A 27,570-nucleotide genomic window follows, 5' to 3' on the forward strand; every position below is an offset into this window, starting at 1 on the left:
TTTTTCTCAAGTGATTCATCAACTGACTTAAATCTTATCACATGACCAGTTCTTTTTTTATTGACATACAATATTGTATCAGTTTCAGGTATACAACATAGTGGTTTGACATTTACATATATTGTGAAATGATCACCAAGATAAGTCTAGTAACCATCTGTCACCATATAAAGTTATTACAATATTGTTTACTATATTCCCTATGCTGTACAGCCAACCTGACATATTTATTTTATAGCTGAAAGTTTGTACCTTTTAATCCCCTTCACCTATTTTACCCATCTCCCTAACCTCCTTCCCCTCTGGCAACCACCAGTTTGTTCTGTATGTCTATGAGTCTGTTTCTGTTTTGTTACGTTTGTTTGTTTTGATTTTTAGATTCCACATATAAGTGAAATCATACAGCATTTGTCTGTCTCTGCCTGACTTATTTCACTTAGCATAATACCATCTAGGTCCATCAGTATTGTCACATATGGCAGGATTTCATTCTTTTTTAATGGCTGAGTAATATTCCATTATGTGTGCATGTGTGTACCACATCTTTTTTAACCATTCATCTATCGATGGACACTTAGGTTGCTTCCATATCTTGTTTATTGCAAATAAATGCTGCAAAGAACATAGTGGTACATATATATTTTCTAATTAGTGTTTTCATTTCCTTCGTATAAATACCCAGAAGTGGAATTGCTGAATCACGAGAAAGTTCTATTTTTAGTTTTTTGAGGAACATCCATGCTGTTTTCCATAGTGGCTACACCAATTTACATTCCCACCAACAGTGCACATCCTTGCCAACACTTGTCGTTTCCTGTCTTTTTGGCAATAGCCATTCTGACAGGTGTGAGGTGGTATCTCACTGTGGTTTTGATTTGCATTTCCTTGATGATTAGTGATGTTGAGCATCTTTTCATGTCATGCCCAATTCTTTAACTAATGATGGAATCAGTTCCACTGGAAGCACATAAACTGAGAGTGATGAAGGGTGGTCTCCTGGGGGGAATCCAGATAAGGTTAACAGAAGAGTGAATAAATGCTTGGTGGCAAAATCAATGGATATTTACATCATGTCTTTCTCTTGCTTTTGTGGGTTTTTCAAACCCTTGTTTTGCTGAAACACATATTCAACTAACTTTCTTCATATCTGAAAATGTCATCATTTGGTTCTCATATATGTTTAACAATTAGGATGGACATAGATTTTAGGTTGAAAATCATTCCTTTTTAGAATATTAAAGATATTGCTTTATTGTGAGGTAGCATCCAGTGTCACTAGGCTGATTTTAATTTCTTTGTAAGTCAGCTTCATTTTTTAAATATTTGAAAGCTTTTAAGAGCTTCTTTTCATTATCTTGTGTTCTTAAAATTGTCCAGAATCTTTTTTATTCATTGCACTGGACACATGGTACATGTTTAATCTGAAATCATGTGTTTTTCATGCTGGGGAATCTTAGAATTTCACAGTACTACTGAACTTTTTACTTCAGCAATCACATTTTTAATCTCTAAGATCTCTTTCTTTTCTCTGATATTTCTGTTTTCAAATATTCTTTTGTGGACTTGCTATCTTCTTAAATCTCTTAAATTTCTTTCTTTTTTTTTAATTTCCCTATTCCTCAAGATACCTGACTCCTCTTTCTCCTGTATTTCTCTGGTACACTTGCACCTTTAAACTCTTCTCTGAACTGTTCCTTCACGAGGACAGAAGGTGATGAGACTGTGCTCCTTGCTTCCCTCTGCTGCTTGAAATCCGTTACTGCCAGCCCCTTTGAGGCTTATTCCATCCAGATATATCACCATCTCCCACTCCTCCTTGCTGTCACCTACCAGTATCATAGTCATTTCCCCACATTCACAAAAGATTTACCTGCTCCTCCATCCCAGCTCTCACCGTTGTTCTTGACAATTTGAGCATCAATGGACAATCTGTACATCTGGATCTCTGTGGGTTCTGTGGTTTTGGGGCTTCCCTATCTCCAATACAGAGATTACAGGAGTTAATGAAGGGACCCCTAGTGTTCCAGTATCAATGGGCTTTTTGTCTGGTAGAGAGGTTTTGTTGTTGTTGTTTTTATCGTGCTAAGAAAGTGCCTTTCCATTCTTCCTTAATTAAAGCTTTTTTAAAGAAACAAAATTAATTTAATTTTATTAAATGCCTTTTGGCACTTGATATCAAGACGCTCTGTGACTTCAAAAAAACAAACAAAAAAGATGCTCTGTGGTTGTTGATGATCCCTGAGGACCATGGTTGATGCAATGAATCATGTTAATTGGTATCCTAATGCTGAAACATCCTTGAGTTTGTGAAGTGATAATTCAGTCTTAGGGAGGGCAGTTAATAATAAGCCTTATGTTTTCTAAATTCTCAAAGCTTCCTTTTCTTCACTATCCTTCTATCCTACAACCCCCTGACCCACCCCCTGTGGCAGGCTCCTCCATTAAGAATATGCCTTCTGGGCCCCCATGGCTCTGGCAAAACTGTATGTGGAAGACAGTTGGCAGAAAAATTGGGCATTTTTCATATTCAGTTTGAAGAATTTCTTCAAGAAAAACTAATGCTTAAAACTGAGAAGAACGTTGGACCTGAATTTGAGGACGATTCTGAGGATGAACAATTTGCAAAACAAGAAATTGAAGAGCTTGCAATTCAGGCCAATGTTACAATTGAGGAAGAAAATACAAAGAAGCTGGTAGGAATATTAATACTCTCCTTGCAGATAAGTGTGCTTACTGGTGTTTCTTTGGGGGAGAAGAATATAAGCTGATTCACTTTGTTATACAGCAGAAACTAACACACCATTGTAAAGCAATTATACTCCAATAAAGATGTTAAAAAAAAAAGAAACAAACTCTATAAAGTTTCTAAGAAGAAAAAAATAGCCCATAAAAATCATTTAAGAGTCATCCTCCCCATTTGTTAAATACAGATCTTACTGCTCATCTAGAATATAAAATACTGAGTTTTACATGACTCCAATAAAAAATGGAAAAGCTTTTCTGACAAGAGTGTCATATAGCATTTATTTGGGACTATGCTATTTGATATGTCTGACCTAGACTGTAAGGTTTTCCATTATCGTGTTCTCCATTTTCTATTTAACATCATAAAAAATCTGTCCCAGCACCAGTGGAGATCTCAAAATATTAATTTCTAATGATACCTCATAAGAAAGTTTGTATATATCTCTTAGGTGTTTTCTATCTGGAGGTATAAAGAGAAAGTTCTTAATTCTCACTCACTTTTTAACCATTTCTGATACAGCTGGACCCTTTTCTTCTCGAATGATCTCCTATAAATGGACGCAGGTACAGATTATAGTCCAGATGACTGCCTGCCTGGCCCATCCTTTAATCAGGATCTAGGTTGAATAATTATAAGATAAACTACAAAAATCAGTTAAGCTTTATAGGTGTGTGATATAGATTGAACAAGGTTTTAGTAAAAATGATGAGACAGATGTCCTGAGACCATGTATGAAAATCAGTCATGCTAATTGCTAGTAACTCCTCTTAGCAATAGTAAATATCATTTAATATTTAAAACCATATTAAATATTGGTTTAAAGAAAAGAGCTCAGATTTTTAAATGTTTATGAGCAACAGTATAAAAAATGACCTGAGGGACTTCCCTGGTGGTCCAGTGGGTAAGACACCGTGCTCCCAGTGCAGGGGGCCCAGGTTTGATCCCTGGTCAGGGAACTAGATCCTGCATGCATGCTGCAACTAAGAGTCCGCATGCTGCAACGAAGATCCCGTGTACTGCAACTAAGACCCAGCGCAGCCAAAAAAAATAAATACATAAATATTTTTGAAAACACTGACCTGAGAAAAACAGGTCTTATCCTAATCAACTATGTAACATAGTATTATTTATTAATATACAGTTTTAAATTTTTGTTTTGTTTTCTGATTTTTGTTTGTAGCCTCAGGAAGTACAGCTTACAGAAGAAGAAGAAGCAATCAGATTAAATCTAACAGAAAATGAGCCATTGCCTCCCGAAATCCTTGAAGCAATTCTCTCTGAGTGGTGGTTTAAGGAACCGATACGGTATCTTAATTTATATAGGCTTTTATACATTTATTGACTTTTATTTGATTTATTCTTAAAAGTTAAAAATGTAATCCAACATAAATTTAAGAATTTTCTCCTTTACTCTCATGTAAACTAGTGATTCCACACATTAAAAACATCTAGGGGATTATTTAGGGACTTCCCTGGTGGTGCAGTAGTTAAGAATCCACCTGCCAATGCAGGGGACACGGGTTGGAGCCCTGGTCTGGGAAGATCCCACAGCCACGGAGCAACTAAGCCCGTGCGCCACAACTATTGAGCCTGCGCTCTAGAGGCGACAAACCACAGCTACTGAAGCCTGCGTGCCTAGAGCCTGTGCTCCACAACAAGAGAAGCCACAGCAATGAGAAGCCCATGCACCACAACAGAGAGTAGCCCCCGCTCACCGCAACTAGAGAAAGCTGGCATGCAGCAACGAAGACCCAATGCAGCCAAAAGTAAATTAATTAATTAATTAATTTAAAAAAAAACATCTAGAGGATTATTTTAAAAATACTGATGCCAGGGACCCCACCCCAAAATAATTGAATCAAAATCTTTAGAGGTGTGAGGTTGGGACCTGGGCATTGGAGCTCCCCAGGGGATTATAATGTGTAGTTGTGATTAAGGATCCATATTCTAAACCTGTGTACATTCATGACGTACCAGACTCTTTGCCTTGTAGTCTTTTAACAATTACTTAATTCCACTGTCAACTTAAAGAAAAACGCACAACCTGAGGGCTGTGAGTTTAAATTTTATTCCGGGTCTTACTGAGGACTATAGCCTGGGAGGTAGCTCTGAAGACCTGTTCCAAAGAGGTAGGGGAGGAGCCAGTACACATGTGTGAATTTCTTGGCTAGGAAATACATGTAGTTAAGCATACATCTTGGTAAAAGATTGCTGCTAATCACGAAGAACAGATATCCCAAGTTAATGATTTTAGTGCTTTTCTATGTATGGGAAAATGCAAGAATCTGGGGTCATTGAAATTCTTCCTGAGATATGCATTTAACTATCTAGGGGCCTGTTTATCCAAAGGACAGAGTGCCTCATCCTGTTTTTTCATCCTGAATTCTTTTCAGGGTATGCTGTCAGTAGGTGACTGCAGTGGGTTGTGACCTAACCCCCGTATAACTGGTTGATGAGCAACGCTCTTTGTTTTTGTTGCAGTGGTTGTTCACACCACTAAATAGCTGTCCATAGTCTCATCCCTTTACCAACAGCCAGGAACAAGCCTGACGCCAGACAGGACAAACTAAGAATTCCAGGCCACCAGAGTTTAAGGCTTCACCTCGATTTCCTAACCAGAATCTCTTACCTCAGTATCCACCAGAAGAAAGTGAAATGATACTTACAGTACTGATAATAGCAAACACTTATATGGAACTTACTGTGTGCCAGATAATGTTCTCCTATATTTTATTCATATCAATTTCCTTAATCCTTACAACTGCCCTCTGGGACAGAAACTTTTATTTTCTCATTCTGGAGATAAGGAAACTATATCATAGAGAATTCAAATAACTGGCAGGTCCCAGTCCTCCTCTGGTCACTCTCTTTCATTTAGTCCCTGGCCTAACCAAGTAAGTGGGATTATTAGTCACTTTAATTTTAATTTCTTGTTCCCTAAATTAGATCAATAGTCGTAGTAAACTTAGGGATGTTGCTGGCAGCAACATAGTCATGGGTTGTTCTTCATTAACTTAGCTCCTGACCTCACATCATACATTTAAAAAAAAAAGAAAAAGCATATGGATTGAAGAACAGTAAAAAGTGAAATTGTAATAGCCTAAATAAAATAGCTGAACATTAGCACTACATTAAAACTTATTACAATGAAGACTTTGTAATAGCATAAGAAATTTTATTATACAATGTTGAGTTAAAAAAGAGGATACAAAGTTATTTATAATATGATAGAAAGTTGAACAAATGAAGAACCAACTAGAAAGAAACAAAACAAAATGTCAGTAACCTCTTGGATATGAGGTTGCAGATAATTTTGCCCTTTTTTCATGACTTTATTTCTGATTTTTCTATAGTGAGATTTATTGCTTTTATAATCAGGAAAAAACATGTTTTAAAAAGGCATCTGTCCTAGAGATCTAATGTAACTAATTACATTAGTTACATTACTTAGGTTTTGTATGTGAGAAGCAAGAGGGAGTTGAAGGATGTCTCTGAAGTTTGGCACCTGGATACTAGTGAGTCAGAGGAAGAGCTGTGTGGAAGGGAAACAGTGAGCATGATTTTTTGACAGTATGATGCATATATAATTCTTGAAGGGCACTCAGATGGAGAAACTAGGCAGCTTGTTGAAAATTCTAAATCAAAACTCAGAAGAGAGGTTGGGTGTAGAGGTAAAAGATTTAGATGTCATTGACAAAGAAGTAACAGCTAGAACAGAAGAGACTTTGCTGAAGGTACCTCTAAAGAAAACAACACATATCTTACGGCCAATATATGTAAATTTGCCCACTTAATTAGAAAGAAAACAACATTTCTAAATGACAGTTAAGAGCTGAAACTGTCAAATGTTCATGAAAGTCCTATTCCTTTGAAGAAGAAAATGTATATTTAAATATAAATAGTTAAACCAAATTTTAGATAAACAAGATAAACTTTCATTCAAAAAGGGACCAATATTAAATCTCTCAACTAAACCAAGCCAGGTTCTCCAAGTCTGATTGCTTTTATAAATACTCCCTAATGAAAATGTATTAACATTCCAAGTTATTTTCATGATTCTTAAAGTTTCATCATACTTGAGCAAGTTTGATGATCCTGTCTGAATACGATCATCTTACACATGAGCCAAGAAAACATTAATAATTGTCGCTGGTTACAAAGGGAGCCAGGGAAGAGGGTTATGAACTTTCCCATGAAAAGAAACATCATTAGAAGAAAAATGACTAAAAGGTAAGGATTCTCAATAAAGAGGTAGAGGGCAGCCAAGTAAACTCTTTATGTAAACGGTGACACGTTCATTAGGCTGGTCACTCGTCCCAAGCAGAGAACTTATTTTCTCTTTCCCTGTGATCGTCTCACAACTTTTAATAGGCTTCTAATTAATAGTAATTGTCTATAAACTGATTGACAGTACTTTTATACTATAAATATAAGTATAAAATATTATCATTTTAATCCAACTCAGTACATTTGGGAGAAGAAACAGCATGTAGAAATATTAAAAAAATAAAAGGTACTATAGGAAACTGTTTATTCATTGGGTGTCTTATGTAAAGTTGAGAGTTATCAGTACTTTTTCATTTTTAAATCAATATTTATAATATAATATTTTAAGCCAATAAAGTAAGTTATGAAATTTCCACCTAGTTCCACAGGTTTTGTATTAGATGGTTTCCCGCGATATCCTGACGAGGTCCAGTTTCTGGGGGAACATGGGTTTTTCCCAGATGCTGCTGTTTTTATGCAAGTTGATTATCAAGATGTTTCTGATCGCCTCCTTCCTACCCAAATTGGAAAGTGGAAAGTGAAACAAAAGAAGAAATTAGAAAGGAAAAAACTCATCAAAGAAATGAAGGCAAAAATCAAGGTATGTATCTGTTAAAAAAAAAGCATGAGAGTAAATGTGTTCAGCATTTATCCAATTTATAAAGTGGTCTTTACAAAAATGTAGTTTTCTGATTTTAATACCACATTCAGTATGAAAACATTTTCATCAAATATTAAGACAATTTATAATTAAAGAGTTAAGAATTATTTGAGGGCTTTATGATTATCTACATGTTAATGTTTCTCACTCCAAGGCAAGTAAAATTAAAGATAGTGGTAGCACCAAAGTATCCGTATACCAGACACGGGAGCACAGTTGAAGAGGCAGCAAGTGGAGCAGACCTTGAAACACAAAGAATTAAAATTTTCATTGACTTTTTCACTAGCTCCTGGAATGGTGACACCATCCATCAAGGCCATTTTAGCCTGTAGTACAACAAATCCAGGTATTAGCTTACAACATCTTTTCTTAAACTGTAGTCTGAGAAATTTCCATAAAATGTTCAAAAGTGTCATAGAGAACCTAGCAATTTCACTCCTAGGAACCTATCTAACAGAAATGAAAACATGTCCATGTAAAAATTTGTATGTGGAAGTTCACACAGCATTATTCATAACAGCCAAAAAGTAGAAACAGCTCAATGTCCATCAACTGATGAATGGATAAACAAAATGTGGTAAATATTCAGAGAGGGTCCCTTGGCTTCCAACCCAAGGTGGCAACATAGGAGCCTCCTGAACTCAATCCACTCTGAAAGAAATCCAGAAATTAGCTGAGTGACTCCTACACATTGGGCAAATGAGAAAATACCCACATCACCTACATCAAAACAGCTGCTGCTTGAGTGTCTAGCTTCCAATCAGCCTATGCTGACTGTGATCCTCCCATTCGGGACACTGATAGGTCACGGCACACCCTCAACTACTGGGAGCCACTAAAAACAAGAAAGTGGCTTAAACAAGTACAAAGGCTTAAGAGATGGCCAAGAGCTGGGGCCAGCCTGAGCTGTGTTCATCTTCCACACAAGACTACTCTGTCAAGACAGGGAGAGGTGGCTATTTTATCTAATGGGCAGAGACCAACACATAGAGTCAAAGAAAATGAAAAAACAGAGGAATATGTTCCAAACGGAGGAACAAGATAAAATGCCAGAAACACACCTTACTGAAACAAAGATAAGTGATTTATCTGATAAAGAGTTTAAACTAATGGTCATAAGGATGCTCACCAACGTCAGGAGAACAATGCATAAACAAAGTGAAATTTTCAAGAGATAGAAAATATAAGAAAGTACCAAACAGAAGTCACAGAGCTGAAGAATACAATAACCGAACTGAAAAATTCAGTACAATAGCAGACTGTAGACACATAAATCAGTTTAACAGAATAGAAAGCACAGAAATAATCCCATGCATATATTGTCAGTTAATTTATGACAAACTAGCCAAGGATGTACAATGGGGAAAAGATAGTTTCTTCAATAAATGGTGTTGTGAAAGCTATATAGCCTCCTGCAGAAGAATAAAACTGAACACCTATCTTACACCATACACAAAAGTCTACTCAAAATGGATCAAAGACTTGAAACACAAGCTCTGAAACCCTAAAACTCCTATAAGAAAAGGGGATAAGCTCCTTGACATCAATCTTGGCAATGATTTTTTTTTTTTGATTTGACACCAAAAGCAAAAATAAATAAGCAGGACTACATCAAACTAAAAAATTTTCTGCCCAGCAAAAGAAACCATCAACGAGATAAAAAGGCAGTCTAGGGAATGGGAAAAAGTATTTGTAAATCATATATCTGATAAGGGATTAAAATCCAAAATATATAAAGAACTCATACAACCCAGTATCAAAAAAAATCCAATTTTTTAAAATGGGCAGATGAACTGAATAGATATTCTTCCAAAGAAGGCATACAAATGACCGACAGGTACATGAAAAGGTGCTCAACATCACTAATCATCAGATAAATGCAAATCAAAACCACAATGAGATATCACCTCTCACACCTGTTAGGGTATCTAAAATCTAAAAGACAAGAGATAAATGCTGGTGAGGATGTGGAGAAAAAGGAGCGCTTGTGCACTGTTGGTAGGAATGTCAACTAGTACAGCCACTATGGAAATCAGTATGGAGGTTCCACAAGTAACTAAAAAATAGAATTACCATATGATCCAGGAATCCCAGTTCTGGGTATATATATCCAAAGGAAACAAAGTCATTATCTCAAAGAGATATCTCTCCTCCCATGTTCACAGCAGCATTATTCACAATAGCCAAGGTGTGGAAACAACCTGTGTCTGCCAACAGATGAATGGAAAAAGAAGATGTGGTGTGTGTATGTACACACACACACACACACACACAATGGAATGTTGTTCAGCCATGGGAAAGAAGGAAATCCTGACATTTGCAACAACATGGATGGACCTTGAGGGCATTATGCTAAGTTAAATAGGCAGAGAAAGACAAATACTGCATGGTATCACTTGTATGTGGAATCTAAAAACAAATCACTTGTATGTGGAATCTAAAAACAAATCAAACTCATAGAAACAGAGTAGAAAAGTAGTTGTCATGGGCTGGGAGGTGTGGGAAATGGGGAGAAGTTGATAAAATGGTACAAAAGTTCAGCTATAAGATGCATAAGACCTAAGGAGCTAATGTATGACGTGATGACTATAGTTGGTAATACTGTACTACTGTATAATTGAAATTTGGCAAGAGAGTGGAACTTAAATGTTGTCACACACACAAGATAAATATGTGAGGTGATGGATGTGTTAATTAACTAAATGGGAGGAGTCCTTTCACAATGTATACATATCAAATCTTCACAACATATACTTTAAATATCTTACAATTTTATAAAGTTGGAAAAATAATAAATAAACAAATAGTATATTCATATAATGGAGTAGTATTCAGTATTTTTAATGAATGAACTATTGATACCCCCTACAATATGGATGACTACCAAAATCATTATACTGAGTAAATGAAGCCAGGCAAAGAAAATAGTACATACTCTATGATTCATTCCATATGTATGACATGTCTTGAAAGGACACATTTATAGATCTGGATTGAGTAGAAAGAATAGGGCTTTCAAATCTGGAACTAGGAAGACCAAGATGGGACATGAGAACAGTGTTAAATTATGTGACGGTCTTTGATACTGAAGAGAGTATGTCATTGTTCCATGTGGCCACAGGGGAAAGAAGCACCATTGGTAGGAGGAAGGTACAGGGAGATGTATTTCATTATTAGTAAGACTTTCCAAAAAGAACAAAGACTGAAGGCAGTGAGCTACTTGGCAATAGATAAGCATAGACTGAGTGGACATTTGGCAGGGAGAGTATGGAAGAAAGCTCTCTTTAGTGTCAGAGAGCTAATCAGTTAATTCCAGTTTTGAGGTACTGTGACTTAAATTACTGAATACATTATCACAACTCGATACTTATTAAATTATACACAAAGTGTTAAAACCATGAAGTTCCTCTGTCACTGCTCAGACACAGTTGTCAAGTTCTTTTCATCTTTTCATCTTGCCAGAGGAAATCCCTCTAAGGACATTGCCATCCATCCCTTTGCTCCACCACACTAAGATTACATGTCCCAGGCCATCCCTGTCCCACGCAAGATCAAAGCCAATCTCTCAGCCATCCAAGAACTGTGGAAGTCAGGAGAGAGGTGTGGCAAGACACCAAGCTTCACACCATTCTGCATGACATCCTTCCCTTTTCTGCTGCTGATCTCTGAAGAAAATGGGCCAAAGTGTCTGCCAGGCAAGAGGCTCTATAAACATGAGAATGGAAAAGAAAGAAGAGGGCATACCAAAGCACAGTTGCATGTTACCTCCTTGTGGGATCTGGCACCTCTAGACCAGTGTTCTCAGAGAACTCTCTGTGCTGATGGAAATGTTCTGTATCTTCACTGTCCAATACAGCAGCCACTAGCCACACATGTGGCTATTAAGCAGTTGAAATGTATTTAGTTGGTGAGGCTGAGAAATCAAATGTTTAATTTTATTTAATTTTAATAGAGCTGCAAGTGACTTGTAGCTTCCATACTGGGCAGAGCAGCTCTAAAGCAATCAAGCCCCATCCTAGACATCACATGCCCTGAGGATTTTAGGGATATGGAACAGGAAAGAGCAGATTTGCTCCTTTCTTCTCATACCCACAACTCCGCCCTGGTTCAGATTCTTTTCAACTCACACCCAGCACTCCTACGATGACCTCCTAATTGTCCTACCAGACTTCATATCTGGGCCCTCCAGGCCATCCTTCGGGCCACCTGATCTTCCTAAAACTCTGTTTTGGTCAAGTCACTCTGTTAAGATCTGAACTCCTCAGTCTGGCATTTAAAGCCCTCCCAATCCTGTTCCAAACCCTCTTTCTAACTTTATTTCTCAGTTGGAACAAATACAAACCATCCTTACAGCTCCATCATACAATGTGCTTTTTCATACCCTTATCTGGGAGTTTCTTACACCATCCTCACACTAGCTGTGTTATACTATGTGAATTAAACCTTCTGACTTTATTAACTCATCTATAAAGTGGGATAACGCTGTCCGCCTTGCAGTATATTTTGAGCAGAAAATGAAAGAATATACATGTGCAGTGCTCAGAACAGTGATGGCATCTGGCAGACATGCAATAATTAGTTAAACTTCACTGACCACTACTTATTTGAGTGAAAGGATCAGAGGAAAAACAGACTCATAATATGTGTGTGCTTTATTGCTTTATTATACATACTTTGCATTTCTTTTTGGTATATACAGTGGTTTCCTTATATGTTATGAAAACACAAAGGAGACTGTATTTTCATAACTCTACAGTTAAAGCACCTATGGTAAAACTCTGGTTTTAAAAAAGGAAATAATAAGAGTTTTTATAACTCTTACCCTCTGAAAAGCTACAGAATCTCTCTGGGGCTCATGAACTATATTAGTTTGATTCCATTCAGTTTTAGAATTCTATCTACAAATATTTCTTGAATGTCAACAAAACATAAATTATCTGAAATGTATACTCAGTAATTGTCAGATAAAAGGAGCACAGTCCTGCTGGCCTAGACCGGAACCCCCAGGGCATGTCTTTAAGGCACTTCTCTGATCTCCCAGTATTTTAGGGGACTCCAGTTTCAAGAGTCCTGAGCCAATGAGCCCCCAAACCCAAGGGGTGCTGGTTAGTTTTCATGCAAACCTTAAGGTCATATAAAAGGACCCATTCATTGCATTAGATTTAGAGACCCCTAGAAAGACTGGAGGACTACCTATACACCATATGTGTGAATGCATCCAAAGTACATGTGCTTTTCTCACATGGATTCTTTAGGCAATTACATCTTAATAATATGATGAAAGATTATCAAACATTTTCAACAAACAGCCTCCAAGTATTTCCCTGTTTCTCCATGTACAAAATCCACCTCTCCACCAAAGGAAACAAATAAGTAATACATTTTGAAAAGGAATTCTAAAGTTTATAGAAAAAGTGACTGATCCCAAGTACCATTTATCCCTCTGGAGGGAAGTAGCTGATCAAGAGGTCCAGAGGTCCAAAGATGTAAGTGACATAATTACCACTATCACATGCTTTTCTGGAAAGTATCCTTCTGCCCAAATATTATTCCCCTTTGGGAAAAAAAATTAATATATAGAAAGTAATTTTAGGGCTTCCCTGGTGGCGCAGTGGTTGGGAATCCGCCTGCCAATGCAGGGGACACGGGTTTGAGCCCTGGTCCGGGAAGATCCCACATGCGACAGAGCAACTAAGCCCGTGCGCCACAACTACTGAGCCGGTGCACCTAGAGCTCATGTTCCGCAACAAGAGAAGCCACCGCAATGAGAAGCCCGTGCACTGCAACAAAGAGTAGCTCACCTCAACTAGAGAAAGCCTGCATGCAGCAACGAAGACCCAACACAGCCAAAACTAGATAAATAAATTTTTTTTAAAAAGTAATTTTATTATTATCCATTAATATTTTTTAATGTCTCTTTCTTTAACAGGATGACATGATTTCTAAAAGAAGGGCTGAACTTATAATAGAGAGAGAGCAAAAAAGGAAAGGAGGGGAGGTAAGTAAATAAAATTGCTTATTTCAAAAAAAAAGGACACATATTTAAAACATATATATTTTATACATATATAAAATCTCAGCAATGTAAAATAAAAAGATGCATAGAAGTCTTTTTTTAATTTTTATTTTACGTTGGAGTATAGTTGATTTACAATGTTATATTAGTTTCAGGTGTACAGCAAAGTGATTGTTATACATATACATATATCTATTCTTTTTCAGATTCTTTTCCCATATAGGTTATTGCAGAGTATTGAGTAGAGTTCCCTGTGCTATACAGTAGGTCCTTGTTGATTATCTATTTTATGTATAGCAGTGTATATCTGTTAATCCCAACCTCCTAATTTATCCCTCCCCTGCACCTTTCTCCTTTGGTAACCATAAGTTTGTTTTCTAAATCTGTGAGTCTGTGTCTGTTTTGTAAAGAAGTTCATTTGTATTTTTTGTTAGATTCCACATATAAGTGATATCATATGATACTTGTCTTTCGCTGCCTGATTTACTTCACTTAGTATGATAATCTCTAGGTCCATCCACGTCTCTACAAATGACCCAATTTCGTTCCTTTTCTGTTTTGTTTTGTTTTTTGTTGTTTTTGTTTTTCTGCTATTCTTTTTTCCTTTTTTTTTTTAAACGTCTTTATTGGAGTACAATTGCTTTACGTTGTTGTGTTAGTTGCTGCTGTATAACAAAGTGAATCAGCTATACGTATACATATATCCCCATATCCCATCCCTCTTGCATCTCCCTCCCACCCTCCCTATCCCACCCCTCTAGGTGGTCACAAAGCACCGAGCTGATCTCCCTGTGCTATGCGGCTGCTTCCCACTAGCTATCTATTTTACATTTGGTAGTGTATATATGTCAGTGCCACTCTCTCACTTTGTCCCAGCTTACCCTTCCCCCTCCCCGTGTCCTCAGGTCCATTCTCTACGTGTGCATCTTTATTCCTCTCCTGCCCCTAGGTTCTTCAGAACCTTTTTTTTTTTTAAAGATTCCATATATATGTGTTAGCATACAGTATTTGTTTTTCTCTTTCTGACTTACTTCACTCTGTATGAGAGACTCTAGGTCCATCCACCTCACTACAGATAACTCAATTTCATTCCTTTTTATGGCTGAGTAATATTCTATTTAATATATATGTATCACATCTTCTTTATCCATTCATCTGTTGATGGACATTTAGGTTGCTTTCATGTCTTGGCTATTGTAAATAGTGCTGCAGTGAACATTGGGGTGCATGTATCTTTTCATGTATCTTTTCTCCAGAAATATGCCCTGGAGTGGGATTGCTGGATTATAAGGTAGCTCTATTTTTAGTGTTTTTAATGAAACGCCATACTGTCCTCCATAGTGGTTGAATCAATTTACACTCCCACCAACAGTGTAGGAGGGTTCCCTTTTCTCCACACACTCTCCAGTATTTATTGTTCGTAGACTTTTTGAAAATGGCCATTCTGACCCGTGTGAAGTGATACCTCATTGTAGTTTTGATTTGCATTTCTCTAATAATTAGTGATGTTGAGCATCAAAAAGATGCATAGAAGTCTTGATGGAAATATAGAGTTTATGTATAAGTTTGGAGATTATATATCATTTTTATTTTCTTTACACTTTTTGGTATTCTATAACTGTTTACAATGAACTTTTATTACTTTTATAATCAGAAAAATGAACATTTTTAGAAGAAAGAAAACCAAGATGTTTAAATAAGATGTTTAAATAATCTAATACAAAATATAATAATACTACATTAAACTATGCTTCTTGTGGATTTTCATTTGTGCTTTTCACACTTCAGCTCATGCTACAGGGAGATAGGCTGGGAGCTTGGGAATAAGGTCTAGATAGAGAGCCTGTGAAGTTGTGCTGTAGCTAAAATATAGATTACCTTGAGATAAAGAACGGAATGGGGCAGAGCCTGTAGACTCTCAGAGTCACATACTGTGCAGGATGTTCAATGCAGCTCCTCTTTTCCATCTGCTGATTTTTTGAAAAGATAAACCTTGAAGATCATGGATTTTGTTTTGTTTAGAGAGGAGCTAGTCCCCAGTTGACCTAGCTGACCCAAGTGCTACAGCCAAGCAACTCAGATGAAATATTCTATCTTATAAACAAAGTAAGATTTTGTAAGTTAGCTCTTCTGAGACTTAATCTTTTATAAAAATTGGCTATGTATCTCCCACAGTTAATTTATACAAACTGACTTTTGGAAGACAATTCCTGAGATTTTTTATGAGAGTTCCTGAGATTTTTAATGAGATTTTCTGAGATTAAAACTGTGTATTTTTTTTAACTTTTTTGATGGGAATTTTATATGTACTGCTACTGCCTCAGACAAGGAAAGACTAAACACAGTGCAGCATCTCAAGTATCACTTAGTGCAATTGTTATAATCAGTTAATGTGACAACCTGAGTTGAATCCATCCTGACTCCACATAGACCTTGGAGCTTGCTTTCATGCATAGAACCAGGGGTCTTCTCATCATTTGCCTCTCTGTACAGAAATATGCAGCTTCTTGACTCACCTTTTTCCCAAGCAGTTAGGGAACCATATGCAGATAAAGCCCTTCCCAGGTTTGTCTTCTCAGCCTTAACATTATTGCCTTTACTGTCTGACTTTTTAGCAACAAATAAAACACTTTTAACATTAGAAATCACTTCAAAGTCTCAAGGTGACTACTTCCATTAATTTTATAGGAAAATGTCGCCATCATGTGGAATTTTAGTCTCCAAATGTGACTGAAGAATATTCTATAAACCAGTGGCTTCATACAGATTTACAATGCATATCTCCCGATTCCTTGGAGGCCTTGCTTCTACTCTTACCCCTAGCTCCAGAATCTTTGGCCTCATCCTGTACAGTAGCTCTTTCTCCGGTGCCTGGGTCCCTTTTACCAAGTGTAGCGTACCCACATGCAGGAGAATGCCAGGAATAGCCGTGAAGGATTTTATCACTTTTCTAGATATGAGGAGATGCAAGAATTGGGCTCATAAAATCATCTCCTGAAAATATCTAACTATCTGAAGACCTGTTCTGCCAGTTTTTTCTAGAGCACAGAGTACCTCATTTCTGATCCATCCTGAACTTCTTTCCGGGGCTGTTGAAGGTCAGCAGCTGCAGCAGCTCATAATTTAATCCTTGTAGAGGTAGAGGGCAAGTGCCAATTTGTAGGTGACAAAAGACAGAGCTTTCTATCAGAGTTTTAGTCCCCCTCTGCCACCACCACTCTAATGGAGGCTGCCCTCCAAGCAAATGCACAAAGAGAACTGACCCTAAGCCAATCCCTCCCTCCAAATTTTGACTACTCTACAAAATCTGCCTTTGTTCACTCTTCAGAAGCCCTCTGGAGCAAGAGAGAGAGAAAAAAATGTGTGTATTTGTGTGTGTGTTGTCCATGGCTTATGGTTATTAATCTGCTAGAGGCTAAATGAACTTATTCCTTCATACTGGAGGCAGATCTCTGAGACCATGAATTTTAGAACATGTATCTCCTAACATAAGGACTGAAAGATACTAGACATAAGGAACAAAGCAGCGCTGTTCCAGAGGACCAAAATGCCATTTACAGAAAAATAAAACCTTTTTCCCTAAAAAGAATTAACCTGTGGGTCTCCTATGAAGATTTTTAGGCTATTAACCTTTTAAAAAATTTAAAAGAACTAGCCACAGCAACGTGATCAGAAAAAGAAACAGCATACATATTGAAAAATAAGAACAAAATTTAATATTTGCATATAATTTGATTATCTAGAAAGTCCAAGAGGGTAAATTGCAGAAAAATTATTTAAGGTTGATCCCACCAGCTCCTCATGTAACAGTGACATTTGTCCCCACGAAGAAAAAAGTAAATAATTTCTAAAGTAATTAAATAATCTGTCTAGAAAATGCTAGGTGCCACAGAATGTTGGTTGGTGCTCTTCATCATCTGGGACAAGATCCAGGCTGCCTGCCTCTTCTCATCCTCACATCTTAAATGGAAGCATGATACAACCTGTCCTGCTCACAAACCCAGAGCTTACAGTTGCTCTGAATTAATCAGTTTAGTCCTTCATTCGTAAAAATGAATGGACAACCAAGGATAGCCATATATTTGAAATTATCAATACAAAGAAGAACCAAGATGAACAAACAGAATAATTGACTCTAAAACAAATAGACAGGGCTTCCCTGGTGGCGCAGTGGTTGAGAATCTGCCTGCCAATGCAGGGGACACGGGTTCGAGCCCTGGTCTGGGAAGATCCCACATGCCGCGGAGCAACTGGGCCCGTGAGCCACAACTACTGAGCCTGAGCGTCTGGAGCCTCTGCTCTGCAACAAGAGAGGCCGTGATAGTGAGAGGCCCGCGCACCGCGATGAAGAGTGGCCCCCACTCGCCGCAACTGGAGAAAGCCCTCACACAGAAACGAAGACCCAACACAGCCAAAAATAAACATAATAAATAAATAATAAATAAAAATTTAAAAAAATAAAAATAAATAAAACAAATAGACAATACAGGAAATATATTAAACATTTTAAAAAATCCAATTTGCCTTAAATAATTCAAGAACTTGTATCCATAAAACAAAAACAGGATGGTATGAAAAACCAGAGAGCAAAAAAAAGTTCATGGAAACTACAATATAGCATTTAAATTAATTGAAAGTTTCTTGTTAAACTTATATAGTTTAATTTTTCAAATTAACAAACAAGTTGGAAGAGCTATTAAATAGAGCTGGAGAGGTGAGCAAAAGTTCATCTGAAACTAAATGTCTGCAGCTCGTAGTGTGGACTCATCCCACCATACCTCCAATGATCGTTAGCAAATCAAATCTCAAACTAAAAAATTGTCAAAATATAAGAAAAAGGAAAAAGTAGTAAGAGAACCAAATGGCTTCAAAATTCAAATAAAAAAGAATAAGAACTGAGAAACATAGTTCCAATGCCAAAGTCCTTCGGGGGAAAGAGGAGCCTGGGCACAGAACAGGGAAGGGCCCTTTGTCCTCTCATCTTCCTCCCGGCACCTGCAAGTCCAAATCCCAGCTCCAGGCGCCTTTAAAGGAACCAGGGTCTAATCAGTTAGAAAGATCAGGAAATAACGAGCTAATCAGAAGTGTGCAGGCAAGAGGTAATGACAGGGCAAACAGTAGAGCAGGACTAGAAAGGAGGAGAGGGTCTTAAGTATTACTTAGGATTCCTGTTCTTAGAAACTGGATGTGCAATAATGGAGAGCGAGGAGTCAAGATAAGTCCCAGGTTTCCGACTGGAAGGCAGTGCTCCATCTGGGACAAGGGATACTTCAGGGCCACATGCATAGAGGCAGTGCAGGAGGATCAGTAGGACAGGGTCCAGTGTTACGCAAACTGAACTGTAGCACTTCGAGCCTATACAACACCACTTAGTATCAGGATCCTGTCGTGGTCTTCAATAATCATTTATGTGTTATTCTGGTTTCCTCAGATAAGCTGCAGCCTCCTCAGGGGCGTGTACTATTCTATTAGAACAGTGCTTTATACAAAATGACAATAATAACTATAACAGCATAATAATAGGAATAACAGCTATCATTTGCATGCTTACCATGTACCAGACAGTTTTCTGAGGGCTTTGCATGTATTAACTTATTTTAGCACTGCCAACAACCATGTGAGGGAGGTACGTTCCTTATTCCTATTTTACAGATGAGGAAACTGGTTTTGTCCAAGCTAACACAGCTAGGGAGTGTTTTATATACTCTTTGAGTTGCATTAAATATTGTTACTGAAGACCATGAAAAACATATAATGTTCTGACAACTATAGCATTAAATATTAGCAGTTAATATCTTGTCTAGGTATTTATTTATGGGATCACTGTGGTGTTAGAGTCTTGAAGGTATTAAATTTCTTGGGTGCCAGATATTTGAAATTTTACTATATCAGTTGATGAACGTTGCATGCCATACTAACCAATATCCACTTATTCCAAAATATCCCAGATGATTAGTTAGCAGTGTCATTTGTTCCATATTTTATGTATAGTAAAAGGGAATATTTTCTTCCTTAGACTGTTAGAAAAGATGAAGACATGAGCGAGGAAGAACCTGAAGATGAGGAAGATGATATTGACAACATCCTTGATGAATTTCCAAAAGACGAGGAAGTGATGAGTGAGGAAGATGAAGAGCAGGAAATTGATGCGCTCAAACGCCTGAGAGGTGAACTGGGAGAAAAATTTGAAGCAGATATGAATAATTTACAAATAATACAGGTTATTACTTTTTCATTTTTCATAATTCAAAAAATAACGTTTGAGAATGAAACAAAAGCGATTTGGTTTATGCCTTGGTTTCTTTTTAACATTTCAAAAGAAATGTATATTTTTAGGGGTTAGTTCCCTTTCATCAGCACCATTTACAATTATAAAAACTAGTTAATAAATCAAGAGCAACATGGAAGCCACATAGGGTCAAAGTTTTAGCTGCCAACATGCAGTTACTTGGAAGCTGAAAAATATTTGTTCTCTAGACTGAAGTAATCAGTTACTAGCAACATCCATGTGCTGTAACTAAATACTGCCAGCCTCCTTCCCACTAAAAATATTTGGTTTTATGATTTTTTTCATTAGGAAGAATTTGAGAAGTTTTTGATACCAGTAATTCTCATTAATGGAGCTCGGAAAACCCACATTGTACAATACATATTGAATATGAAACTGAAACCGCTGGTGGAGAATCGTGCAAGCATTTTTGAGAAATGTTATCCAATATCATCCCGCCTTGCCCAGAAAATGCTCAGCTTTACCTACAAGTATATAAGCTCATTTGGCTACTGGGACCCTGTAAAGGTAATGTCAGCAAATGTATCTGAAAGCCATGTTCTTTCTCTTATTTCTTTTTTTTTTTTAAGTATGTCTAAGAAGACAGTGGATAAGTTCAAAAAATTGTAAGCATTGTATAGTATTCTTAACTAGCTATAAAAATATGTGTGGTTGTTTCGCCTTTCTGAAGTAGGAAAGTAGTTGAAAGGTTTATTTCTTTCGTCTATTTCTGTAGCAATCATCCAGTTCCAACTTGGTTTTAACTCTGTAGCAGAAGATGGTAGTAGAAATATTTTCAAACTAGACATCTAGCGAGCTGAGCTCTGACACAATTTGCTATCTAATTTTAGGCAAGTCCTTTAAACTCTTTGATTCTGTTTCCTCACCTTTAAGATGGGAGGATACTGCCATCAGGCCAATGTGATCAAATGCAAGAATATAAAGTTCTCTGGAAAGTGTGAGATACCATACAAAATGTGCCTTTAATGTTCGTCACAAACTTATTTCTAAGCACCGTATTTTTATGCAGTGTGGACAAACATTTAACGTAACTGGAATTCAGTAACTTCAAATATGGGATGGTTTTCAACAAATCTTAATCAAGAACATGCCAGCCACTGTGTCAGTCCCTGAGAATAGAGCAGTGAATAAAACAGACAAGGTTCCTTTGTCATGGGCCTTATATTCTAGTTGGGTTGGAGAGGGAGGATAGGCAATAAATAAGTAAACAAATAGGTTCTTGTCAGGTTGTATTAAGTGCTATAAAGACAATAAAAGAATGTCACGTAAAGGTGACCTGCCCTCTCGACCAGTGTACCTTCTTATTTCCATCAGTGAAGTAGCACAGTGGAGAAGACCATGGCCTCTCGAGCCAGACTGCCTGAGTTCAAAACCACCACTTACTAGCTGAGTGACCTTGAACAAATTACTTCACCACTCTGAGCCATTCCCATTTGCACAATGGCAGTAAGAATAGTCCCTACCTCATGATATTGTTACAATTACTAAATCAGTTAATTATTGTAAAGTGCTTGCAACAGTGCTTGTTTTTTTGTGAATGCTCAATTAATATAAGTTGTTGTTGTTATTAACGTGTATTGGTCACTGATAAAAAGTATTTTGGAGGAAGGGATCCAAAATGGAGCCATGTGCATATTACTTGAAACCTCCTTCTTGGTTGATGTTGATACAATCAGTTTCAATTCTACTTAATTGTGATATCTTCTTTACCTTAACTATAAGGATGTCAAGAGAAACCTTTTCAAATATCATGCTGAAATATAGAAACATTATGACAGTTCCCTCCATAGAGAATCAGATAAAGTTAAGCACGTGTTAGGATCACCTAGAAAGCTTTTGAAAAATAGTTACACCCTAACCTTCTCTTTGAGATGGGCAAGAGAGGGGAAGAAGCAGTCAAAGTCAGAACCCTATTTAAGGACCCATGTCCAAACATAATTAGGATTGTATAAAGATGCCTTGTGGAGAAATCAGTGCATGGTCATAGGAAGGGTTTAAGCATATACATCATTTTTTCAGGGCTGTTGGGACTCTTTCTGGGTACCTGACCACTTGATGTTTCTGATTTGATGACACCTTGGGTATTCTGACCTATGGAGAAGAAAGATACATGCTAGATATTTTGGGCAATAGCAGAAACTATTGTAAGAATTCACACTTAATTTGTGAATCTGAAATGGAATCATTAAACATTCAGCTTTTCTTTTATTACCAAGTATAAGAAATAGAGCAGACATTCCCACCCCATCCCTGAGTTTCTTCTTATCCCTAACATTTACTCCCGGCCATGAACGTCACTTCAGCCCAAGAATGATGATGCTGACAACACCACTGACCTGTGACAACTATCCTGGTGTAGTTCTGGGGGAGGAGCAATATTACCAGACTGTTTCCCACCTACTCTGTCAAGTCCAGGGATGACTGATGCTTGGCCATCTGATGGTATAAAAAAGATATCCATTTAATTACCCAGTCGTCATCATCACCAATGCAAAGATGTGGGACCAGTCCTCTGTCTCCATTCCATACCGACACCTTAGGCTGCCTTTTAGGTGTACTCTTCCCTTTTGTGGCTGCTCTTGATGTTTGTGTGAGTGGGATTTCGTCTGTATAAAAATGTAGAAGAGAAGCTAGTGGGATTTGTCCTACCAGTACACTCCCATATATAACCCAGGACCCCACCTGTATTAGTCTACTCATGCTGCCATAATGGAATACCACAGACTGGTTAGCTTAAACAGCAGAAATGTATTTTCTCACTGTTCTGGAGGCTGGAAGTCCAAGATTAAGGTGCCAGCAGGGATGGTTTTTCTGGTGAGGCCTCTCTTCCTGGCTTGTAGATGGCCACTTCTCACTGTGTCCTCAGTGCTTTTCCTCTGTGCTCATGCACTCCTGGTGTCTCTTTTCTCTTCTTATAAGGACACCAGTCCTCAGATTAGAGCCCCATTCTTATAACCTCATTTAACCTTAGTTACATCCTTAAAGGCCCTGTCTCCAAATACAGTAACTTTGAGGGTTAGGGCTTCAAACCATCATTTTGGGAGGACACATTTGCGTACATTACGCCACCTTAGGAATGGACCTGTCTGTGAAGATAAATTGGCCCATGAATATATCCAAACACCTTTACACTCCTTGGCAGAAACATTCAGTATATGCTAAACACATTATAAAGGAAGCAGAATAACTATAATTGTCAGAAACTGAAACATTTAAGAAAAACTACATTTATTCCATATGAGTATAAAATAATTCATTCTTTTTACAGTTTTTTAATATCAGTATTTGATTATAATTAGTTTTCTTGTTCTATAAGAAAGATTTTACAAATTTGTTTTTTCAAGTGTATTTGGGGAAAATGCTGTTTAAAATAAAGCTAACTTATTAATTCAGTTGTGCATATATTGCAGCTAAGTGAAGGAGAGACAATCAAGCCAGTTGAAAATTCAGAGAATCTACTTCATCCTGTAATCCATCGTCAGTATATTTATTTTTTATCTAGTAAGGAAACTAAAGAAAAATTTATGAAGAACCCAATCAAATATATCCGCCAACCCAAACCTAAGCCTACTATGCCCATTAGGATTGCACTTCTGGGGCCTCCAAAATCTGGGAAAACTACAGGTAAGGGTGTGTTTGCCTTTACTATCCTTAAGCATAAAAGAATCTCCTGAAGACCAGGACCACTTTTCCAGGAAGCTAACTATCAAAACTGACTCAAAAAGAGACAGAACACCTAAATAGGCCAATAACCATTGAGGAGAAGGCATTCAAAAATATAGCCCCACTCCAAAACAGCCCAGAATCAAATGGTTTTGGAGGAAAATTATGTCAAACTTTCAAAGAATTAAAAATTCAAGAGATACTTCCTGTGTTTTTATAAGCTTTTGCAGAGCAAGGGAAAAGAAAGTAAACTGACCAATTTATTTTCAGTTTTTTTTAAAGTAAAGAATATAGTCCATACAATTAAAAATGTATAAAAAATATAAATTCATTTTTAAATTAGCATGACCCTGATATCAAAACCTAACAAAGATAATACAAAAAAAGAAACTACAAATGAATATTATTTATAAATATAGTCAAATAACAGTTATATTAAGATTTTATTAGCATAAAAATTATATTTAAAATTTTATAAATATAATCTACTGTATTAATAAGTTAAAGAGTGAAAATCCATTATCTTAATCATTACTGAAAAAGGCATTTGGTAAACTATAATGTTTGAATTTTTTATATCTTGAGACTTTTTTTTTTAAGGCAAATAGTCCAGCAATAGGTGAGTGTGGTATTTCAAGATGACATGTGACATGATAACCACATGAACAGTGGTTGGTCGCGATGATAATAAAATGGGAAAGGGCAGATACCAGAGATATTTAAAAGGGAAATGACAGGACTTAATGACTGACGGCATAGAGAATGAAGGGGAGAGATGAGGTCAAAGATTAATTTTCACCAGAAATAATAAAAGGGAGTTTTGTATTTTAGCTCTTCAGATGAAAAGTGTGTTTTCCCCGTTTAAACGTCTTAACATGATGAAGAGTCTTTAATAGTTGTGTTCTAAAAGTTCCCAAAGATAATGATATTTCCCAAAGAAAGCTGTACATTGACATTCAAGATCCTACAACCACAGCAAAAAGTAAAATGTAGATTAGACAATCCGATTCCTCGATTTTTGTTGAAATAGAGGTTAATCTTTAAACAAAACGTCAAATTGTAAACGCTTAATTGTTTTCATAGCTTATGAATAATAGGTGTGACTCTCGCGTTTGTGGCAAAGCTGAGATGAAGCCTTCTGCGGCCCTCACAGGGGAGTCCCTCCCATGTGGCCCTAATTGTGGCCAGTTAACCTGTATTCCCTGTGGGACCAGATGAGTCTCAGTGTCCTGTACACACTGCTGTCTCCAGACCGTGATGAAGCAGGGTCTGTAGACCCTGTCAGAGCACACCCACATTTAACAGTAACTGGAAGCTATTATCTGTGGTCTCACTTAGCAGAAGCAGAGGCCAAGCCTGAGTCCTCTTTCAACAAATGGCAACATCTATGTGCCCTTGGACAAATTATTCTATTTCAGTGGGGTGCAGTTCTCTCATCTATAAAATTGGAACTTCAATACCCACTCTACGCACTTGATGGAATAGTTGAAAATATCAAAAAAAGTCACAGAAGAAATATTACCTCATAAACTGTAAATTACTATTAAAATGTCAGATATGCCATTATAATTTTTAAAAATTACTTCCTAAGGATTAACTGCCACCTAACTGTATAGGGTAAGCTATCCTGATTGCAGCCTGGAGTCCATAAATGGATAGATAGGGAAATGGTTTAATCCAGTGACACAAGGAGCATTGAATTGTTATTTTGGACATAATACCAAATATTAATAGTACACATAGGATGCCTTATAAAGCTCTGAAAAATTTTGCTACCTCATGCAGAAGGAAAAAAAACACTTAAATGGTTTAGTTATAGAAAAACCTCACAGAGTTGGCTCATTAACCAGACCCATCAGCCACATACCTGAAGTGCTAATAATGATCGACCTTTGAACAGTATTAATTCACAAAGATGTAGCAATTTTAATTTTTGAAATTACTTTGAGGAATGTGAAGATTAGCTTGTTGTTGATGTCAATTAACCAGAGTCTGAAACTAAGATTAACTGATGAATTTGTGAAACGGAATAAGTTTAAAGTTTTAATGTTTTTCAGTTGCCAAAAAAATTTCAAGTGACTATGGCTTAAAGCGTTTGTCAATAGGAGATGCTCTGCGTTATGTATTAAACCACCAACCAGACACAGAGCTGGCACTTATGCTAAATTGGCATCTTCATAAAGGAATGACAGCACCTGATGAACTGGCTGTTCAGGCCTTAGAATTATCTCTGATGGGAAGTACATGTAATACTGCAGGGTAAGTGGGGGCCATGGAGGTGGAGAGGGAGTGGGATGGAGTTACATCTTTGAAGAAATTACTCACTGGAATGTAAAACACTTAATCGTAAACAGGGTTTAAAGCTCTTGTAAAGTGTGTGTGATGTGCTTTTCAAACTCTGGGCACCTATATGGTTACATGTTTTAATTTTCTGTCAAGCTAAAACTCGGCTTGAACACTCAACATGCCAGAAGAGCCAACAGGCCACTTCCCTCCCTGCAGCAGCCCCTGAGCTGTCCAGGAGTCTCCAGGTTTACCCAATCCGTAAGGGAGGCCTGTGCGACTTCCACAGCCCAGCAGAACTCCTCGCTGCCCCATGGGGTGATGGAGGCGTGGCCCTCCCCTGTCCCCCCAGGTGGTACTGGTCCCGTGGAGATGGTCTCTCCCTGGCCCAGCTCTCTGCACAGGAAGCAGCGCCCCTCCCTTGATGCTGCATTTGGACAGGAGAGCCCTGTGCTTGAATGGTCTTCAGTTTACACTCCTCCGCTCCACCACGGCTTTCCTGGCACAGCCAGTGGTCCCAGCCAGTAGTAAAAGCCGATAAAACCTAAGGCCCTGCTCTTGAGCCCAGGTCATTGACTTAAAATCTTGCTGATTTACTCAAGGCTGTTTTCTATTAGGAGCCTCCTGGCCCTTCCCTACCAATGGTCCTTAATCAAGTCCTTGACAGTTCTAATTTCAGTTATCGGGGAGCAGATTCTGGAGTGTCAAGTTTTTTTCCCCAGAGAAGGCCCTGGGACTTAAGCAAATTGTGTTACCTCCTTCCTGGCATTCAGCTTTGCATAGGAGGGACCTTAGTGAGGGCAACATCGGTTAAGTCACAAAGGTTTTATTTCACCTTAATACCAGGACAGTGACTGCCCAGTCACCCTGAATTTCCCTGATCCTGAGGGCCTCTCAAGTGATCCTTCACAGGACAAAGGAGTTGAGCTACTCTCCATTAAAAACCAACAATGGGGGGCTTCCCTGGTGGCGCAGTGGTTGAGAGTCTGCCTGCCAATGCAGGGCACACGGGTTCGAGCCCTGGTCTGGGAAGATCCCACATGCCACGGAGCAACTGGGCCCGTGAGCCACAATTACTGAGCCTGCGCGTCTGGAGCCTGTGCTCCGCAACAAGAGAGGCCGCGATGGTGAGAGGCCCGCGCACCGCGATGAAGAGTGGTCCCCACTTGCCACAACTAGAGAAAGCCCTCGCACAGAAACGAAGACCCAATACAGTCATAAATAAATAAATAAATAAATAAATAAATAAATAAATAAAGATATTAAAAAAAAAAAAACCAACAATGGCAGGCTTCCCTGGTGGCGCAGTGGTTAAGAATCCACCTGCCAATGCAAGGGACACGGGTTCAAGCCCTGGTCCGGGAAGATCCCACATGCCGCGCAGCAACTAAGCCCGTGTGCCACAACTACTGAGCCTGTGCTCTAGAGCCCTTGAGCCACAACTACTGAGCCCGAGGGCCACAACTACTGAAGCCCGCTCGCTTAGAGCCCATGCTCCACAACAAGAGAAGCCACCACAATGAGAAGCCCGTGCACCGCAACGAAGAGTAGCCCCCACTTGCCACAACTAGAGAAAGCCCACGCGCAGCAACGAAGACCCAAAGCAGCCAAAAATAAATAAATTTAAAAAAAAAAACCAACAATGG

At 37.9% G+C, this 27,570-nt stretch overlaps 1 protein-coding gene across 1 annotated transcript in view; it reads left to right on the forward strand.

Moving 5' to 3' along the window:
* The window catches only part of AK9 (adenylate kinase 9), a 123,221-nt gene that overhangs the window by 84,192 nt on the left and 11,459 nt on the right, over positions 1-27,570 (forward strand). The window contains exons 25-32 of the mRNA XM_057527853.1: positions 2,433-2,693; positions 3,927-4,051; positions 7,394-7,613; positions 13,603-13,671; positions 19,706-19,909; positions 20,267-20,485; positions 23,389-23,602; positions 25,699-25,900. Coding sequence (XP_057383836.1) covers positions 2,433-2,693; positions 3,927-4,051; positions 7,394-7,613; positions 13,603-13,671; positions 19,706-19,909; positions 20,267-20,485; positions 23,389-23,602; positions 25,699-25,900 — 1,514 coding nt within the window. The remainder of the gene's footprint in view (positions 1-2,432; positions 2,694-3,926; positions 4,052-7,393; positions 7,614-13,602; positions 13,672-19,705; positions 19,910-20,266; positions 20,486-23,388; positions 23,603-25,698; positions 25,901-27,570) is intronic.

The sequence above is a fragment of the Balaenoptera acutorostrata genome, chromosome 14 (assembly GCF_949987535.1).
Source record: "Balaenoptera acutorostrata chromosome 14, mBalAcu1.1, whole genome shotgun sequence".
Classification (NCBI taxonomy): domain Eukaryota; kingdom Metazoa; phylum Chordata; class Mammalia; order Artiodactyla; family Balaenopteridae; genus Balaenoptera; species Balaenoptera acutorostrata.